Genomic DNA, 22309 nt, shown 5'->3' with positions numbered 1-22309 from the left:
TTATAAACTGCAAGGGGAAGAACATAGCTACACTGTAAAGAAACAACACCACCTTGACTGAGGTGCCTCTACATTTATATCCTGAGGAAGAGAACACCAAGGTAGTATTCCAACCAAAATAGCATAACTTGTATCTAACATGATGAAACAGACAAAACACAAAATGAGGGACATTTTTATAAGGGGAGGAGGGAGAGGGGATTCTTGGGCCTGTAGTCGATAAAAAATGTCATGACAGACCAATAAGACCAAAAAAACAGGGGTGGGGGTGGGGGGTTGAAGAACTGATCCAAATTATAAGAAACTAAAGAGATATGACAATTAAATGCAATACATGGTCCTGTACTAAAAGAAAAAACTGGACTTGGATCAACTGACAAAACTGGAATAGTACGGTATCAATGCTAAATTTCCTAAAGTTGATTACCATTATACAAATATGTCTCTGTTCTTAGGAAACACATACTTACTATTCAAGGCTAAATGGCAACTTACTCTCAAATAGTTGAGGGGAAAAAAATTATGTATAAATATGCTGAAAGAGAAAAATGCAGCAAATAGGGTAAAATGTTAACAATTGGTAGATTTGGTTAAAGGATATATGTGGGCTCCTGGTACTATTTTTGCAACTGTTCTGTAGGCTTGAAATTATTTCCAGATAGAAAGTGTTTTAAAATATCCATAAACATTTCCAAAACTGTGAAGGGAAGGGAAGAGTCACAGAGGGAGTATTTAACAGTCCAGTTTCAAAAGTGAGCTACAACAATTCTGTGTATTAGAAGAATAGCCCAAAAAAACAAACAAAAAACCACACAAAGGGAATTCCCCGGTGGTCCAGTGCTTGGGACTCTGTACTTTAACTGCATAGGGCACAGGTTTGATCCCTGGTCAGGGAACTAGGATCCTGCATGCCACTCAGCCAAAAAAAAAAAAAAAAAAAGGTAACTACTTAATGACACTGAACTGTATGCTAAAAATGGTTAAAATGGTAAATTTTATGTTATATGTATTTTGCCACCAAAAACAAAAAAAACCTTAAGGGGAAAAAAAGAAAAGTTAAATATTTTGTATGCCAATGAATATATTTTTTTTGCCACCATTGAAAGTATACAGGAATTTAGGGTAGCTATCAAAACATGATATCATTATTATTGCCATTTAAATAATACATCATAAGTAGACAGTAAAGGTACTGTCAGGATAATACTCTACAGAAAGTGAATAAAGGTTACAGGAGTCAAAATAAAGGAGATTACAAAACAATAAAACCACCATCAGTACCTCTAGCATTTACTGAATACTTACTATAACGATACGCTAGGATTAGAATCAAAGGAATTCAAAGGTATGCACTAATATGTGCAATTCTCACTTCTTAAATTATTAATATAATGTACAACTGTAGAAATAAAAGGGATTAAAAAGGAAAGAATGGGGAAACAAAATCAGCCAAACTCTAACCATTCTCTCAAACTGCCTGAGCTCTAATGCTAGCTTGGAGCTTTGAGGTATCACTGTTCAATAAACAAAAAGTAAGGCTACCTTACATCTACATTTGCTACAAGTGATATACATTTAAGGAAACAGAATGAGTACAATCCCTTAGATGAGCAAGATTCTTCAATATCCAAGCATAATTTGTCCAGCTAAAATCTATCCTCTAAGTATGTCACAAATAGCCATTATTCACTCCAGACAGAGGTAGCACTATCACTTAATATCCTTTAAGATACACAACACGAAAATTTCACTCTACAGTGTAAGACAGGTTTTGACTACAAGTCTTAAATTATACTTACTCTAACAATACACCAGCTCACCACTTAACTTCTAATACTTGACAAAAGCAAGAATTCATCTCATGAGTTGCTGGGTTTTTCCCTTGCTCACAATCTCATATACAAAATTTAAATTCAAGAGGAACTAAGTCAGCTTGAACTGAGGACTCTGGTCCATATGAAAAATTTGAAATTATCTCATGATATGAAAAATAAGAATACCGCTAAAAAACAACACTTTCAGAGAATTCCAATAGAACATTATAAACACAAGAAGATAAACATGTCATAGAATTTACCACTACAAATTAAAACCTAAATATTTTTTCTACAACCAATTACTCAAAATTTAATGGCACTTAGTTATCCCTGCTTCATCTGTGCTATGAAGCTTACTCCTAAATAATTTCATACCTTTTCTATCATGAGAAAAAAAGAAAAAGAAAAAATTCAAAAATAAATGAGGACACTCTGGAACCCGAGAACCCTACCATTTTACATATACCATCTGTAAAAATCTGTACTATAGCATATTAATGCAGAATTTACTGAAGATTCAAATCTTAGTCATAACACCTTTGGAAGATTCTGTAATAGCACTAGAGACCAAAGCAGCTATAAATATCTCTATGGAGAGTGTTGTCATTCCTGATAATGTAATTGATCAATAACTGCAGAAGGTTGCCAGATATTAGAAAACACCTCAATGAAAGGAGCTTACTTCTAAAAAACAGAATCAGCTAAACCAGGTCAAAGGGCAACCATTATGATTTGTTCGGAATATTATTCTTCTAAGGAAGAGAGTAATATTAGCTGTGCACCAAACATTCCAGTCATTGTGCTGGGTTTTTTTAAATAGTAAAGTGTATTAATGAGTTTTTACATCTGTATACACTTTATTAAACTATCACTGAATCTTCACAACACCTCTAAGAGGAAAATATTTTAAACATTTTACATATCAAAGCAAATTAAGCTCCACACAGTTAAGTAACTTGTTAACCATCTAGCTAACTGGTCTATCTACCATCAAAGCCCAACCTTCCTTTCGTGTATCACCATGGTGACGCCTGAAATGACTGACTGTGATTACAACAATTAAAGTTCAAAACTGCAGCTATCTTCTGAAACTTGAACCTAAAAAACAATTAAGAGTATATATATAAATAAAATAAATGAGAATGGGGAAAACAAATTTAATGTAAACATAAGTGAACCCAACTGTATTCCAAATAACACAGCCACACTTGGGGGGGGGGGGGAGGTGGGAGGGGTAACAAATCCAAGTAACTTTTGAACAAGGAATGTTGTATGCTATTAGACCAAAGAACAAAATTACTGCAAACAAATCTTGAACTCTTATTACGTATGTGTTTTTCACAGTGGTATGGTACAGCAATTCTGAACTATTTTATGTGTACTGCAGCACTGAAAATGAGTGCATTTACTTATCTTCTGTGGGACCTAGCTTCTAACTATAGAAGAAATGGAGATGAACATACGGAATTGGTGAAGGCAAAGACGACTGCCTGAGTTGTACTGAATTGGAGGTATCAACAAAAACTCATCCACATTCAATGTGCTAATGTCACTTTCTTCCCTAGTTGTATGAATGATATTCAGTTCAAGTCACTTGGTGCAGAAGTCGCTACCATGTGTTACAGCTATTTTGCTGTCTTACCTCTGTCCAGACCTCTGTAGCAATGAGCATGTCTAGCACCTAGATTCCCATTTTGCAACAAATGTAGGAAAAGTTGATTCAGGCATGTCAATGGTTATTAAATTTAGAGGGGATGCTATTTAATGACAACAGAATATTTACACCATTTTAAAGTATTTCATCACAAATTAATTATTAATTATACAAGGAAAAATTCTAAACATATAGTAGGAAAACTGGAGAACACCTTAATCAAATGATCAAAATTACTTTTACCAAAAGGTGATACCCTGAGATGAACATAACATTACTAACCTGGTATTCTAATCAAATATGCATATCTGAATCTACTCATGAGGAAATGGACAAACTGAAAAACATTCTATAAAATAAGTGGCCTGTTTCCTTAAAAAAAATGCCAATGCTATAAAGGCTAAGGTTCCATACTGAAGGATACTGACCAAAGAGAGTGACAACTGCATGCAACATGTGATCCTAGATCAGAAGAAATTTTTCTGTACAAGAAAAATTGCTATATGGGACAATATTAGGACAACTGACAAAATTAGAGAGCTGACTACAGTTTAAAGTTTAAAATGTTATATATAATGTTAAATTTCCTAAATTTGATAAGTGCACTGTAAGAGAATATCCTTGTTCATAAGAAATACACACTGAGGGACTTCCCTGGTGGCACAGTGGTTAAGAATCCACCTGCCAGTGCAGGGGACACAGGTTCGATCCCTGGTCTGGGAAGATCCCACATGCCGAGGAGCAACTAAGCCCATGTGCCACGACGACTGAGCCTGCGCTCTAGAGCCCGCGAGTCACAACTACTGAGCCTGAGTGCCACAACTACTGAAGCCTACATACGCCTAGAGCCTGTGCTCTGCAACAACAGAAGCCACTGCAATGAGAACCCCCCCCCACAAAGAGTAGCCCCCACTTGTCGTAACTAGAGAAAGCCCACATGCAGCAACAAAAACCCAACAAAGCCAACAAAAATAAATTAATTTTTTAAAAAAAGAAATATACACTGAAGCATTAACAAACAGAAAGGCATGATGCATGCAACCTACTCTTAAATGGCTTAGAAATAAAAGCAATATGCATACAGAACTGGAGAATGTCAAAAAAGGTTAAGAATATGTGAATCTGGTAAGGAGTTCTTTGTATCAACAATTTTTCTGTAAGCCTGAAGTTAAATCAAGATAAAAAGTGACAAAAAAGAATGTGTGTCCAAATACTAAAACATTTCTATAGGAAAGATCATAATATGAAAAAAAACTGCAAACAGACCCCTATATTAACAAAAGAAGTTAAATTGTGGTATGATCTGCCACACAAGAGACTGCTGTGTAACCATGAAGCCTATGACACACAAGTACCACATTGAGAGATATCACCACATTTTTCTTTTTAAGAGATGAAGTCACGTACAGAGAGGGGGGAGAAAAGAATATTCTTTTTTCCCTATGTATAAATACAATGAATGTATAGGAAGAGCTCTGTTTAGGACATGCACTAAGATGTGATTGTACCTAGATATAGACGCTTTTTCATTTTCTCCTTTTGCTTATCTATATTCTGATTTTCTTGTAATAAGCAAAACCTGTGTATTGCATTTATAATCTTTATATATTCAGTTTTCTATTTTAAGCAATTCAGTTTGACCTGACAAGTGAAACATTCCCAAGTTTTTACATCTGTAACTTCAATAAACCTGATAACTTATGATTTTCTCTGTTTTATCTTAAACAGTATTATTAACAACTTTCACAAAATTCTTAACATTTTCAACAAAAAAACATCAGTTACTCAGTTACACAATTTAAAGTAGAATTAGAAAACTAATCTAGGACTTCCCTGGTGGCTCAGTGGTTAAGAATCCACCTGCCAATGCAGAGTTCATGGGTTCAATCCCTGGTCCAGGAACAAAGCCCATGCACCACATCTACTGAGCCTGCACTCTAGAGCCTGCAAGCCACACTACTGAGCTTGCATGCTACAACTAATAAGCCCTCGCGCCTAGAGCCTGTGCTCTGCAAAAGAGAAGTCACTGCAAAGAGAAGCCTGTGTACCACAATGAAGAGTAACCCCTGCTCTCTGCAACTAAAGAAACCCCGCGCACAGCAACAAAGACCCAATGCAGCCAATAAATAAATACATACAAACATAAATAAAACCAAAACAATCATGATCCTTTAAAAAAAAAACCTAATCTATCATGTTCTTTCACATGGTGATTGTTTTAAATATTATAGACACAGTGTTAAGTAAGAATAGGTTATTCCTAAATGTAACTGAAAATTAACAGTAATAATATTTGATTTATTTCATCTCTATCTTAGATCCTGAATCTTTCTAGGGGTTGAAAGACACTCACTGAGGAAGTTATTTTACTATACCAGGCAAGTTGGGGGGGGGTTCACCTCAACTGGTTAAGGTCGCTGTAAGCCAGAGATCTTTTCTGGCAGGCACTGGAGACCTGGGACTGTAGGCATCCAGATTGAGTCTCCTGTCTTTGACACACCTAAGAGGAGATTCTGTGTCCTTCTCCAAAGGCCTTAAGCTCAGAGTCCCCGTTCAATTCATGCCATTAACTCAATTTTCTTTCTGCTAAAGCTTTTATTTCCACTAGATAGTCTCTGACTTCCTCTGTTGACTGTGTTATTTTATTTTGAATTCTTTATTCTTTTTTTTAAATCTTTTTAAAATTGAAGTGTAATTAATTTACAATGTTGTGTTAATGTTAGGTGTACTGCTGTTAATCACTATTAAGTGATTCAGTTTTATATACATACATAATTTTTTTTCCTCTTTTTCAGATTCTTTTCCATTATAGGTTATTACAAGATATTGGGTATAGTTGCTCTGAATTGTTTTTATACTGTTCCTTGGCTTATCTCTGGCTGCAACTCTTAGATATATTAAAATAATGTCATTTAAGACCAGATATAGGGCTCTCCCTCTGTCTTATAGCTTTATTTCTGCCTCTGTGGTTACAACACCAAATTCTTTTTTTTTTTTAATATTTATTTATTTATTTGGCTAAGCCACAACTAGAGAAAGCCCACGTGCAGCAACAAAGACCCTATACAGCCAATAATAAATAAATAAATAAATAAGTAAATAAATTCTTTTTAAAAAGGCTTACCCACTGCAAAACTATGACCACACAAAGACCTGTATACAGATGTTCATAGCACCACTATCCATCATAGCTTAAAATTGGAACCCAAATAACATCAACTCATAAATGGATAAAACTGCGCTATATTCAGACTGGAATACTCCTCAACAATAAAAAGAAACCATTGATACACATAACACAGATGAATCTCAAAAAAAATTATGCTAAGTGAAAGCAGTAAAACATGAAAAGCTACAGATTAAATGGTTCCACTGATATGAAATTCTAAAAAAGCAAAACCATGTCCTTATGACAGAAAGCAGATCTGTGTTGCCTCAGGCCAGGTCAAGGGAAGGGACTGACTGTACAAAAGGGCACAAGGAAAGTCTTTAGGATGATATATCTTGATTATGGTGGAGGTTACACAATTATACAGTCAGCAAAAATAATCAAACTGAACACATAAAATGAGTGAACTCTACTGTATTATACCTCAATAAAGCTAAAAAATTAAACTGATTAAAACGTAAAGGTTTATAAAAAATAAGCTTTGAAATATGAAAGTAAAATTTAAAATTAATTTTCAACACCAAGTAGCCACAAATTGTGTTCTCTCTGTATACAGATTGCCTTCAAGGGCACACAGAAACACAAAAAAATCCTTTACCTACCATGAGATGTAAGTCATTACCTTATTTTGTCTAGCTTCCAAGTTTCCTTTAATATACCATTACTCTTATAATCTTTAATTCATAAAAATTTTAAAGGCCTAAAACACCATTAGCAAGCCAGTGGTCTCTAGGGACTTCCTGGTGGTGCAGTTATTAAGAATCCACCTGCCAATGCAGGGGACACAGGTTCGATCCCTGGTCTGGGAAGATCCCACATGCTGAGGGGCAACTAAGCCCGTGTGCCACAACTTCTGAGCCTGCACTCTAGAGCCCTTGTGAGCCACAACTACTGAGCCTGTGTGCTGCAACTACTGAAGCCCGCTCGCCTAGAGCCTGTGCTCTGCAACAAGAGAAGCCACCGCAATAAGAAGCCTGCGCACCACAACGAAGAGTAGCCCCTGCTCGCCACAACTAGAGAAAGCCCACGTGCAGCAACAAAGATCCATTGCAGCCAAAAATAAACTTCTAAAAAAAAAAAAAAAAAAGCCAGCAGTGTCTAAACTCAACTGTTTACTATTGTCTCTCCATTTCACACGTGCCGCTCCGCCCCCCCCCCCCCCCAATTAAATCTAGACCGTTCCTTAAAGCGGGCAATATGATACACTCCATAAGAGCAATATGTCAGCCGGCAGACACTGAGAGGGAGGGTATCTCATAAAAAGCAAAAAGTTTAGAATTCCTACATACCAAAAGGATACCTTTCTAAATTTTTCCTTTGCCTAACTGAGCTGATAACAGAAACAACAAAGAAAAGTCAGAAATTAAGATGTGCAGCTACTGTTAAAAGGAGGAAAAAACACTGGGAAACTGGGAATACTTAAGAAAGAAATTTATTCCTTCAATTTGAAAAGCTGACCACAAAGGTCAACACTATGAGCTAGATGTTGGTCTGCCCTCAAAATATTCTCCAATGTAGTATAAAGTAACAAGCTATAATGTGATTATACAAGAAGCTGTCTGTGCAGACACATACACTAAATAAGTCTTCAAATATCAGAGTGATAGTACAGCCTGTCTGATGTACTCTGCTCTCATCCTACTTTATCTCCTTTTACACCATCCATTCAGGGCACTCCAAATGCCTATTTGCCATTCCAGGCCTACGTTTGCTTCTTAGTCAAGCATCAACCATCATAATATTCAATACTGCTATTAACAACAGGCAAATGGTTTGCTAATATTCTAGTTTCCCAAAATGTCCAAAAGAAGACATCCAGCAAGTGTTATAGTTACAAACCAAAACATTATAAAAGACATCAAGTTTTCACCTGCAGTATCAAAAAGTCCAAGAGTATATGGCTCTCCACCAATCATAACTGTGACTGCATAGTTGTCAAAAACCTAAAACATAAAAATACAACATTGTTAGTGTGCAAGGGGATGATCACAAAAGGATAGGACAACTCTTAAGCTAAGACAACGTTTCCTTCCCAAGACTCAATCCTCTTAGTCCATCTTTCTTATATGATCAACCTTGCCAACGAAGCCCTTGCATGACCTAATAATTCTTGAAAAAAGTGATAGGAGATGTATTCTGGGATATCTGCTCTACCCCAGCAGCCTGGATAAAAAGCCACAGAAGGGTTAGAGGTGTCACAGGTAGCAGGGACTCCATGCAATACAAAATGATTCTATTCAAGTTTGAAACTTTCAAGACAGTAAATTAAAGTTTACCTCAATTTTCAATCTGATTTCTAAGAAATTATTTCTTCACAGACCATTTCCTTTTAATCCAGAATTAAAATCTCCTAGATCCATGATAATCTTTTCCCCTTCAGGGTTCAAGACAAGAGCAGCCTTGTTGCAAACACTCCTATTAGAGAGAAATACAGGTTCCCTCAAGGTACTCAAGGACAGTGTCCAAGAAAAGGTTGGCAAAATATTTGTTGGGACTTCATGAATAAAAGTCATGTTATTGGGTGTAAATCACATGACCTATGATACCTTCTTTGAATTGCATATACTTAAGGATAGTACACAGGCAACGGTGTCTCTGTGTGTGTGTGTGTGTGTGTGTGTGTGTGTGTGTGTGTGTGTGTGTGTGTGTGTGTGTGTGTGTGTGCATGCATACACTTAAGGATAGTGAACAGGGTATACTATTCGTAAATAGACTGCAAAACCCATAACAAACTCAGTATGTACTAATATTGGTTGTACTAAGTTATTTGTGAAAATGGGAGGTAACAGTGCTAAATGAAAAAAGACCTAACACTAATTCATAGACTAGACTCCTCTGAATTAATTGACAATTGAAAAGCAAGGCTTTCCAACCAGGAGAAGGATGTTACATTTTAAGACCAGCTCTGCTAACATTTTCTGGTTCATGTTTTAGCTGGATGCTGTGAGCTTGTTTATATGTAAACAAGAGTGGACTGGAAGAAAGGGCTTGGGAAGGTGGTATTTAAAGGAAAGTCAGTTCTTGATAACAAGAACAAGGAAGTGTAAAGAATGTGGTTAAGCTCTCAAACCATTCAGGTTATTTTCTTAAGTCATACCTAACCCTTCTCCAGAGGTCCACGTACAAACACATACGTGAAACACCCACAGGCCCGCCATAAATAGAACACCTAGACTCAGAAATCATGTTTACAAGGAAATAACTTTAAATGGAGACTGAAACACAAACACTCTGAAAGCTGCCCTCACTCAAGATCCACAAAATCGATATCTCTCTAAAATTCCCCTAAAAGTCCCTTTCAACCTCAGAACTTCTTTCACTTACAAATGTCCCCAAATGGACCAACTCAAAAATATGATTTTGTATTTAAAAATATGATTTCTCCCCCTCCAAGAAACCTAATTTTTCCTCCTATAGCCCGGGCCTACCTCAATCACTTTATCTGCCCTGGGACATTACAGACTGTCAATTACAATTAAACATAATTACCAAGCCTTTAATCTGTCACGCTCTTAAATATGTTCTCATCTCTGAAGATTAATCTAAAGTAATATTTTCTTCCCTTTTACTTCCAAACAATACTAGTCCCATATTAATCATACATAGGTGCTTCAAATCCCTAAAATAGCTCACTTAACAGAGGTGGTTACTGCCAGGCCAGGCCAACCCTAGCTCGTCTCTCACCACAGAATGGACATCTGTGTTTAACATAATTATATACCACTGGATTGGTCAACCAACCTGGGACAAACACTGGATCCCCAAACACATTCACAATGAGCGTGACTCTAAATAACTGTCTCTCTCTTACTTCAATATCTTTGTTATTCCCATTTTTCCTCTACTCTTCCAAGGAGCTGATAAAAAGCATTTGTGGGAGAGAACCCCCAAAGGCTTATTTGATGTTCTCATAAGAAAAACAGGTCTTCTCTGCCTCTAAACACCAGTCTGGAGCTCCATTACTGCTAGCACAACAGCTCCATAACCTCTTCTTCTATTCCCTAAGGAGAATAAGTGGAGACATATACCACTTTTCCTGAAGTTACAAGACCCCCAAAATCATCCCAGAAGACCTCCAAGCACTGATTAATCATTGGCCAAGATATCAAAAAAAAGTCACCTCATTCCAAGATGTAGGGCATACTTCTCCAAACTGAGACCACCACTCTTTAGAATCTTGTCTACTGGAGTTTTGCCTCCCAGCACTTCTTGCAAACCCTTCTGTCACCCCTTCTGACTTTCCACTGATTTTTTTCAGCTGTTTAATTTTAAAGTGTATATAATTTACCCATGAGAAGTCAAGATCTTTAAAAACAGGAAACAAAGGTAGACAACAGAAAAATTTCAGTACACACAGAGAAAGTTTTCAAAAGGATATCAAATTATAATACATTTCACTAACAGATGGAAGCTTTATACTTACAGTCGGTACATACTCAGATGGAAATTTGTTTGTTGTGTAGGATATCAGGAGACATGTTTTACCAACGGCACCATCACCCACAACAACGCACTTAATTGTCTGCATTGCTGAAACAGTTTTGTATCCACTTTAAATATTTCAAATTTGATGATGACCTACAAAAAGATTAGAGATTTTGTCTTAATTATTTGTACTTATACATGTATTTTTTTCCTTCAGTTAGCAACAGGCTCACTTATTCAGGGCAATAACAGAACCAGCAACCCAACTACTAGGGCTAAAGGAACCTAAAAAGAGAAATAGTAACTTGCAAATAAGAGTCAGTTTTCTAAGTTTCTGATCCTTGGTTGTTTTCGACTTAAGCGTTGTAAAAAAAAAAAAAAAAAAAAAAAAAAAAAAATCAAACAAAGAGCAGCATATTTCTTTTTATAATGAAAGAGAAGAGGCTATTTCAGAATGAATTCCATGTAGTTTGTCAAGTGTTATCTTGTGCAACTTTTCCTTCAGTTGTATGTGCCCACATGTATGTACACATATATGTGTATTAGACTGCAATACAAAAGCTACTGCTTCAAAGAATGGTCCATTTACCCAACCTTAGAGCTGCAGTTACTCAGGCTATAGCCAATAAGCAACAGAACACCACCACCTCTCCCCTGTAATAGATGAGCAACATGAGGAGGAACTGGACAAGGATCAGGGTGATCTCTAGTCTCAGTAGCTGTTTTAGCACCAAGTTGCCTAGTTACTAATCGCATATTCACAGCACGGAGAGGTCGAAACCTAGATTTTTATAATGAAAAAGTCAGATCACTCTAAAGCATTTTAACACAAACAGATACAATTACTTTAGCTTCTCCTACTGTAGAATAGAAGCTATTGATTACAAATGCACCAAAGATTTATTACATTTCATCAATTCTGAGATGCTTGTTTTTACACTTAAACATTTCTAAAATCAGAACATATCTTTACCGAAGGTTCCTTACACTTGTAACCAGCCATTTTTCCCCCACATTTGGACATCTATGACACTGGGATATATGAGATCTTAGAGTCAATGAAAATTTTTAACATTTTTCTGGAAGAATAAAGAAGAAACACCACACCCTGATTACCTGTATTTTAAGATAAAATCCTTTTTCAATTATAATCCTGAAGGGATTACAATTTCTTGTTAACTAGAGCTGCCACCTTATTAAACATAAAAATGTCACAAAACCATCTAACTATGGATTGGATGCCAGGACTATATGCTTCTATAGTAACCTTCACAACTCTTAATCACGAGTTATAAATGCCTGTTAACATCTCTGTATATACATTAGGAGTGAGTAACCTACAGGAAATAGACATTTTCCTGTTCCTCATCAAAAACCATCTTGACTGCATTTTCCCTGTAATGACTAGAGAAGCACTCAAACTAGCATACTCATACTAGGTTAAGGATCTTGATCCCTAAACTAAATCAAATTACTTATCAAAATAATCACACTAAACCCAGTGCTAAATTAATTCTAAAGAATTATTCTAGAAGACTGTCTTTTACTTAATAATAAAAGCAAGAAGAGAAAATAGGAATAGCTGTCTTCTCATGGTTCCTCAGTCCACCTCTGAAAAACAGGGTAACATTCTGCTAAAAAACAAGGTCTTCTGTAAAATTTCTTTCTAATTCAGTGTGAAGAAAAGAAAGGTAAGTAGAGAGAGTTCTGATCAACCCACAGAATATTTTCCAAGTGCCTAAAAATCAATTTCAAGTTCAGTTCTTGTTATCTATTTCTCATGACCATTATCATAGGGTAATTTTTTTAACATAGAGTTTAACCATAAATACTGGATAGAAAGTAAGTTTGATCACTGTGGCAGAGACTGCTAGCTGTCTGCTAATTCTTCCTCTCTTCTTTAGTAACAGAATTTTACTGAAGCATATGGCTCCTAGTAAAGACTACATTTCCTAAATTCTTTTGCAGCTAGATGTGACCAAGTTCTGGCAAATGGGAATGGAAGTGATGGATGCAATTTTCAAGACTAGCCTTAAAAATAAGGGGAACAGTTTCTCCTGTCCTGGCCTTTAGGCTGGGATGCAGACATTATAATGGAAGCTGAAGCTGTCACACTGAACCAGAAGACAGAAATTACATGCTAAGGATGAGTAACACAATAGAAGGTGCCAGCCCTGTACTGCGTCTCAGGACTTTTACGTGAGAAAGAAACTTCTCTTTCTTTAAACCCCTAGTATTTTGGACTTCTCTGTTACAGCAGCAGAACTGAAATCCTAATTACTATATCTCACAGACTCTAAGAAGACAACAATTTTTAAAATACATCCTAAATTTAGAGGTGTTAAATGTAAGAGAAAAAGTCTTAAAATCAATAAAATTATAATGTTTGGATTTATCAAGTAACTTTACAGTAAACTTGACCACTTTTGAGACACTGCCTTAAAAACACCTAAGGTAAATGCTACTGTTAAATGTGAATTGTGGTTAAAATCAATCGTCATCCCTAAATATGAGGATCCTTATCTTCAGTCTACCTACGGTATTCACTTTTAAGACTTATAACCCTACTACCTAGCAAATACAAAACCATCAGGCCATTTATAAACTTGAAACTTCTAGTGAAGAAAGAGCTACCGTTTCCTGAAATTTTCATTAAAATTCTCTAGGAAATAATGAAGAGGAAATTGAAAGCAAGAAGTTTCCAAGACATGAATACAACTGCCACATGCCTAAGTCACAAACTATCACAAGCTGTGATGGAGAAGGTTTGAGCTGGTCTAAAACATTCCAAAGAAAAGAAAAGCTATCATTAATAACTGTATTAAAAGAGAATAATTTAAACCTGATTCAAGCTGAATTCCTTTTTTTATTATAGATATACCTGGAAATTCCATCAAAATGAACTGTCTTCAGGAGACATTCACAAATAACAGCTTTAGAATACTGGTTCTTTATACAGTGAAAACCTTAAACATCACCTTTGTCTCTGATACCAGCAAATGTTAAGAAAATACTAAAAATGAGACCATTCTGCCCACCAGGAAACTTCCAACTGTTGAGTAAAACATAACAGATACAACATAATTTGTATCAGAAGTCTACAAGGTAAGTTTAGAAACAAGGTAAGGATATTTCAAACTGGCTAATCAGTTTTATCCTTTGAATGTAATTTTTAAAAATATATCTGCCTTCTTAAGAACAAAATCACTACAACTAAATGCCAAATTTTCTGAGGGAGATCTCTAAGCTTTTCCAAAGAAAGATAATGGGTGACTAGAATTCATGTCAGAGAAATGTGGTGGGCAAACAGGCCAGATCACTAAACATTACTATTTTGAGAACCAGAAAAGTCTGGATCTTTCCTGAGCAGGAGAAACAGCCCCCAAGCCAATCAGGCCCTTCTTGTGTGTCCTGCTTAGTAAGCTGGGAAGAATTTCCAAACTACATAAACTTAATGCATAACAATAATAATTTTCCTAACTCTTAAGTCAGGAAAACCCTGGATTTTAATCTCTGCTTAGCACTTACTAGTGACCTGGACAAGTTTCTCAGTCTCTTTTTGCCTCAATTTTCTCATTTGTAAAACAGAACTAATTATAACTTATACCAACACCTTGCAAGGTTATAAAGATTAAGTAATATAAAAGGAACTGGCTCCTAGCACATACTCAATATACATGAATTCCCCTACTAGGTATGCCAGTTAAAGCAATCCCACCATACCTATTTTTGTCCAAAGGATCAAAACTTGCACTGCACTTTCTTCTGTCTTTGGTGGACTGTTACCTAATCAAAACTTTTCACACTCTGAACAAAGCAGGTGCACCAAAAAACAGGCTAAAATGAATTGAATATATTTGCTGCTATTTAGCTAATGACACCAAAAAACAAGAAATCCACCCAAATATTTCTTCTTCACTTGAAGACTCTCGTATTATTTCTCTCTGTATTTCCTGCATTTCTCTGTAGTTACAGAGCAGTCCCTAAAACCAAGTTAGTTTACAGATATTAACAATATAATTTAGGTATGGGAATAGACCCTATCACTATCTTTAAACACCAAATTAAATGCTTTTTTAGTTTATAAATCATCACTGCCCAAATGCAAACTTATGAAAATCTGACAGTGGTTAACCTAAAACAATAAAACAGCCAGTTATTTTACCTTCTCCCTGTTGGAGATACAAAGGTACTTCTCAGGTCTACAACTAAAGTCTAGCGGTAGGGTGTGAGAGCTCCCCCTTCTGGTCGCCTAACTCCATCTTAAATGAGGTTTCTGTTTATTAATGTCTTTTATACTTTTTCCTGTTATGCTTGAATTCAGTCTCTATATTAGCAATTCCAAAACCATCACTTCAGACAATCAGAGTCAGAATTACCCAAAATGAGTTTAACAATTCAGATTCCTGGGCCCTCACCCCAAATTTAACAAATCAAAACTCAACACTCCCTCTGTAATTATAATGCACAGTGAAGTTTGAGAACCACGGCCTTATATGCTAGCAAGACAAAAAATACCAGTTAACAAAAGAATTTAAACTAAGATAAACACTACTACCTGGAAGTGAGTTTCTTAAAAGCAGAATCCAAATTATCACTGTGAATCATCTGTATCAACCAGGCATTTTACATATTTAGTAATGAAAAACTCGTGTTGGATATTGAGATCATGAAGCAAGATACTTCAGAGGTATCTTTAATACTGGTTCAACCTAAGTGTTCTCAAATAATAGTACCAATTCATGCAGCACTATGTGCCACACACTGTTCTAAACATATTACACATATTCATACATTTCGTCCTCTCAACAACTCTGAGATATGTGCTGTACTGTCCCCATTTCACAGGTAAGAAAAGTAGGGCTCAGTGAAGTTAAGTAACTAGACCAAGATTACTAAGCCAAGGGACCCCCCTGGTGGTCCAGCGGTAAAGAATCCGCCTTACAACGCAGGGGACAAGGGTTCAATCCCTGGCCAGGGAACTGGGATCCCACATGCTGCAGGCCCACGAGCCTCAACTAGAGAGCCCGCATGCCGCAAACTGCAGAGCCCACTTGCTCTGGAACCTGTGCGCCACAACTAGAGAGCCTGCACACTACAACCAGAGAGAAGCCCGTGCATCGCAACAAAAGATCCCTCGCATGCTTTTCAATGAAGACCCCGCATGCCGCAACTAAAACCCCACACAGCAAAAAAAAATATCTTAAAAACAAACAACAAAAAAACCGATTACTGAGCCTGTAAATGCAGAAGTGGAATTTAAATCTGAACAGTCTGTCATGGCTCTGCTTTAAAACATACTATACTACTTTCTCCTGAGAAGTGATATTTAAATATAACCACTACAAATGGAGTGGCAAGTATATACCTACAACAGTTGCCAGACTGGGAAGAGGAAGGCAGAGGAGGAAGCGAGAAATGGGTTAAGTTCATTTCCTATTTCTTCACCCTGCAGACAACCACTCACCGTACTGGGGAGAAGGGAAGCAAGAAGAGAGAATTTGTAAGCTAGAGTTCGCTCTTCCCCTTTCTATCTATATTCCCACAAATCTTCCATTTCTTAGGCTTCCTGACCTGACAGTTCAGCAATTTATCAGAAACTGGTTGTGGGTCCCCAGTTAAGAGCACTGGTTCAGGAGTCAGACTGGCTCTACCACTCTAGCTGTGTGACCTTAGGCAAGCTATATAACTGCTCAGTTTTCACTTATCTCAAAAATGAAAATAGTACTACCTTTCTCATAGGGTAAGTTGACTGAATAAGATAATATATGTAGGGACTTCCTAGGTGGTGCAGTGGTTAAGAATCCGCCTGCCAATGCAGGGGACATGGGTTCAAGCCCTGGTCCAGGAAGATCCCCCATGCCTCGGAGCAACTAAGCCTGTGAACCACAACTACTGGGCCTGCATGCTGCAACTACTTAAGCCCACGCGCCTAGTGCCCGTGCTCCACAACAAGAGAAGCCACCGCAATGAGAAGGCCACACACCACAATGAAGAGTAGCCCCCACTCACTACAACTAGAGAAAGCCCGTGTGCAGCAATGAAGACCCAATGCAGCCAATAAATAAATGAATAAATTTATTTAAGAAATGCTATAGCAATACTCATATCAGATAAAATAGACTTTAAAATAAAAAATGTTACAAAAGACAAGAAAGGACATTACATAAAGATCAAGGGATCAATCCAAGAAGAGGAGATAACAATTATAAATATATATGCACCCAATATAGGAACACCTCAATACATAAGGCAAACGCTAACAGCTATGAAAGAGGAAATGCAAGGTAGAAACAGAGAGACAGGTGTAGAGAATAAACACATGGACACCAAGTGGGGAAAGCAGGGAGGGTTGGGGAGGAATGAATTGGGAGATTGGGATACCAAATTGTACACTCTAAATATATGCTGTTTATTATCTGTTAACTGTATCTCAATAAAATTTCTAAAAAAAAAAAAAGCTACGGCAGCATTAAAAAAAAAAAAAAAGATAATATATGTAAAGAGCTCAAAATAGTACCTGGCCTCTAGTAAATGTTTAGTAGATGTTTGCACCTACCTTAAATAAGTAAAGGCACTTTTACAGTACTCGCTGTCTTACTACAGATGTAGTCAAATTTAGAGCTATCCCTACAAAGGTGGTCATTTCAGAGTCCAGTTCCAATTTAATTAGGACTTTCTGCATTTGACATGTATTATTAATTATTTCATGTATTAAAATGTCAGCAGATGATCCACAGATGGGGAGGGAGTATGGGGCTGGGGAGAGACTTTGCTTTTGCAATATATATAATGCCAACTTCAACAACATGGAAGAAACTAAGCCAGACATGTTTGTAAATCCTATGTTAACTTCCTATTTAAACAATGTCAAACCACTATAATAGCAAAGAGGCTATGTAGTACCAATTTACCATTCAGCTATTCAGAGTGGCTAGAAAAGTTATTTTGAACCAATAACTAAACACTATTACTTTTTAATAATGAAGTTCATTTGTGCCAGAACTTGGAATTGGATGGTGTTGAGCCAACTTAAGGCACAAAAAAATGATTCTGCCAATCATAAGGAACGTATGTTGAGAAATAAGGTGGATCTTCTACATTCCTTCCAAACACCTATTGCTCCTCCTAACAGCCACACCAAAACCCTTATGTCCTAGGTTCTTAAATGCTTTGGAGGTCCATATTACCCTTTGAGAATCTCAAAACTAAAGCCCCTTTCGTTTTCTGGGGTTCTTGAGCTCTAGATTTAAAGACTCTGTGGAACTCTCTTTAATATCATTATTATTATTGACTGGATGTCAGCTAAATGCCACCAGACAATGCAGTCCCTGAGGAAAAGAATTTGTATGGGGGAAGGGGAAAACGCTCCCAGCTACAGATGCCCTATCTTCCCAGGCCCCATAGTTCATTCTAGGCACAAGGCTCAAAGAGCATATGAAAAGATTTAGGGGTTAAATACTTGCTAATAAGCTTCTTTTGCAAAAAATGTATCTTCTCAGGTTATTATATCCCTTATAAAAAGATGTCAAATATTAACAGTAAACAGTGTGAATAAAAGCCACAACCAATTTTTGGTTATTTACTATGGTGAAAATAAGTGTTTGGTCTTTGCCCAGAATTCCTGTCACGGAGCTCCTAAAACCTTTGGAATTCCCCTAAATGATAGCAGTATGACTTAGGACAGAGCCCCTGGATAGCCCTGGGATGGGACTGCTCACCACAAAGACCAAGTGATAAGAGGGTTAGAACTGTCAGCCCGAACTGCCAACCTCAGGAAGAGGGAGCACTGGAGTTTGAGCTCTGTGAAAACTGTTGAACAAGAAGATTGAGAGAGCTTCCAAGTTAGTCAACACACAGTGCTGGAGAGTGCCTGCCTGGTAAGGACATGTACCCCATACCCCAAATTTGCTCTCAGCCAGGCAGAAGGGTGGATAGCCTGCGCACCCCATCTGCAGCTGGTGCCTGAAGTGCAGGCAGTCTTGTGGGGTGCTGAGCCCTTAAGTTGTGGGGTCTACACTAACTCTGGGAATTAGTGTTAGAATGGAACTGATAGAAGTGATGTCGGAAAAAGACACCATATTCACACCAGCACAAAATATACTCGAGGTAATGCTCTTTTCATTTGAAATAATTTACCCCTGAAGTAATCCATTTTCACACTAAGGATACAGGAAAGAGATATCAAGAATCAAGAGACTCACAACCCTGAATAACAAGCCTTTCTGACCTACCGATGAAACAGCTGTTCTGGTTACAGGATTAGACAGAATAAATAAAATCTGCACCACCTGTGTCTCCTATCAAATCCAGTCACTTTAGAAAACATGGTTTATGTAACCTTTTGCTGTCCTACCCAAAAATTTTATTACACCTCCACCATAGTTAACTTTCTCCCCCAAAACAAGCTATACATTGTAAAAAGAATATTTTTAAACCTTGAAATAAACATTTAGCTTCAAACAAAATTTAAGAGTTCACCCAACATTACTTAAAAGAACCAAAATAAAGGTTTTTTTGTTTGTTTGTTTTTCAGAATTGGAATATTCCTTAATGAACTAACTGAATCCCATCATTTTTCAGATATTCTGGCCTAAATGCAAAGGACTTGCCCCAGTGCCAGAGTTAACGCCCATGTAACCTGACATTCTTTCCCAACTCTTCAGAATTCAGGCAAATACAGAACAAGCCACATAAAGACAATTCTTTTTGAACGTTATAATTTGTTTTCAGAGTCCTCAGTAAACAGGAAATAATCTTAGAAAACTTTGGCACTCATTCAAAAGGTCAAAGCAATTCAACTAGTGCTCAAACTTATTTGCCCTAATAAAAATTCGAAAGAAACTTAGTATGATCAAGTAGTTTGCCTCAGCTTTCAATAATAAATGTATGCATTCCAATTTGAAAAATAAATTAAAATTGGAATTCTATAAAATAACTTTCAATTAATAAAAAGCAGACAACTCTGTGTTGAGAGAAACAGTCCCCCATGGGTCTCTTGTGGTCCTACCCATCTTGCTAGGTATGCTAAGAATGCAAGGCCCTGACCACTCTACCTAGGCCATGTCACAGGTTGTTTGCAGCAAACAACCTTGAAGTAATGGTAACTGTCTCCCTCTGGGACAAAGAGCAGGGTTGCCCTCTGTATGCTATTAAATAGTAGGTTCCCCAAGCTCAGTGTTCCTCAGCTATGACATCAATCCCCTGCACCTCCCGCACAGAAGTCTTGGGGGTGAGCAGAAGCAGCACACAACATACTGATCTCCTGCTGCTGGCTGTGGCTTACTTAAACTCTTTGTCTCTGACCCTGGAGTCTCACATCTTCTGCCAGCATCCATAAAACAATACCAGGCTAACATATTAGCTTGTAAGGAGAGTAAAATAAAATCCCCAACCCTGTTTACTTAATTGACTGAGCTTTGTGAGACATAATGATTTTGTTGTGAAATTAAGTTGTGTAAGTAAATAACAGAGCAATTAGATGGTCTCATAGAGTAATTATTAGAGGAGAGGCTAAGTAAGAGCGCCAGGTCTCAAACAGCTTTATTCACCATCCAAAAGTCTTCTTTACAGAAAATCCTCCTGAAATAATTAACATTTTTTTGCACCTTGTCCTCCTTACTCAAGCCAGGACATGTTCCCTAGGAGATGAACGGTTGTTTCAACTGCTTATGTTCCATCTTCTAGGTGAATTTAGTGTAAGCCAGAATCCTACCATCAAGAAAGGTGGTAAAATAAAAATAAGAAATTAAGTATTTGCTTGTTTTGCTTTAAATAAGGCTAACAGAATTTTTAACTTTTCAAAAACCAAACCATATTTTGTTCTCGCCTATCCTTAAATAGTTGTAAGCTTATTTTCCCCCCAAATTCCACTTATTCACCTCTAGAATTAAGTCATTATAGAAAGTAAAAGGACAAAGTCTCCATGGTACATGTCCAAGAGCCTTGTTGTTGCTTTCCTCTTACTGATTTTACAATGTGAGACTGGCAAATATATGCAAAACTGGTAGATATTTGGCCAAAATATAGTCAAAGAAATCGGGAAGGGGGGGATGAACTGGGAGTTGGGATTGCCATATATACGTTACTAATAAAAAAAAAATCAAATTGTACACTTTGAATCTATGCAGTTTATTGTATGTCAATTATATCTCAATAAAACTCCTAAAAAAAGGAAAAAAAAGAAAAAGAAAGAAATCAGGGAAGTAGACTTGGGAGAATGTAAGTGATAACACTACTACAGCCTTTGATCATTGGGAAAGATACTGGGTTTTTCTCCCCGTCCCCTAAATGTATTTTTCAGATGTTTCATAAAACGAAAGTGTCTTTGGGAATTCCCTGGTGGCACAGTGGTTAAGAATCCGCCTGCCAATGCAGGGGACACGGGTTCGAGCCCTGGTCTGGGAAGATCCCACATACCGCGTAGCAACTAAGTCCATGCACCACAACTACTGAGCCCACGTGCTGCAACTACTGAAGCCCACGTCCCTAGAGCCCAAGCTCCGCAACAAGAGAAGCCACCTCTACGAGAAGCCCACACACTGCAATGAATAGTCCCTGCTTGCTGCAACTAGAGAAAGCCCACACACAGCAACAAAGACCCAATGCAGCCAATAAATAAACTTATTTTTTTTAAAAAGTATCTTTGGGCAAAAACATCTTAAATTCTTCATGCATCTCTCCCACAAAATGGCTGCAAAATTCCTAATATCTCCAGCTGCCAATTAAGTGTATTAACATATGCAAAGTGTTGAAAGAGAAACATCAGTCACTCATTAAAGCAATTATTCAGTTCTTCCATTTTCTGCCACTTGTGAAAGGGACTGAAATATATTGTGAAACCACAATCTACCAAGAGAGAGTAGAGGAGCGGGTGCCAAATTAAGATTCTATGGGTCCTTGAAATGACAAAAATGAAGCAACTGTCAGGGGAAAAAGTGCTGACAGTAACACTCATAAAATGAAAGATTATGATTCTATGTGGTAAAAGATGTTTTCAGCAGGGCTAGAGGTTTGCTGTGTCAGCTTCATTTCTGAAAATGACTTCATTCTGAAATGTCTGATCCAATAAGAACATGAATCCTTATTTTTACTACCATGCTGAGTTTTCCTTCCTCAAATTGGCAAAAACTAAGGATGCTAGCCAAAGTAATCATTTTACATTGTCTTTGTGACCAAAAAAAAATTTTAGTCCAATTAGTAAATATCTACATAAGCTATATAATTTTTGAATGTAATATTTCT

At 37.0% G+C, this 22309-nt stretch overlaps 1 protein-coding gene across 3 annotated transcripts in view; it reads right to left on the bottom strand.

Annotated features, from left to right (window-relative positions):
• Window positions 1-22309, bottom strand: part of CDC42 (cell division cycle 42) — a 44792-nt gene that overhangs the window by 7475 nt on the left and 15008 nt on the right. For all 3 annotated transcript variants that reach the window (XM_057699039.1, XM_057699058.1, XM_057699050.1), the window contains exons 2-3: window positions 11064-11218; window positions 8511-8583 (exon numbers count right to left, since the gene is read on the bottom strand). In XM_057699039.1, the coding sequence (XP_057555022.1) occupies window positions 8511-8583; window positions 11064-11168 (178 nt within the window). In that variant the 5' untranslated portion in view covers window positions 11169-11218. The remainder of the gene's footprint in view (window positions 1-8510; window positions 8584-11063; window positions 11219-22309) is intronic.

The sequence above is a fragment of the Hippopotamus amphibius genome, chromosome 1, assembly GCF_030028045.1.
Source record: "Hippopotamus amphibius kiboko isolate mHipAmp2 chromosome 1, mHipAmp2.hap2, whole genome shotgun sequence".
NCBI lineage: Eukaryota > Metazoa > Chordata > Mammalia > Artiodactyla > Hippopotamidae > Hippopotamus > Hippopotamus amphibius.
This window is presented reverse-complemented; position numbering and strand designations above follow the sequence as displayed.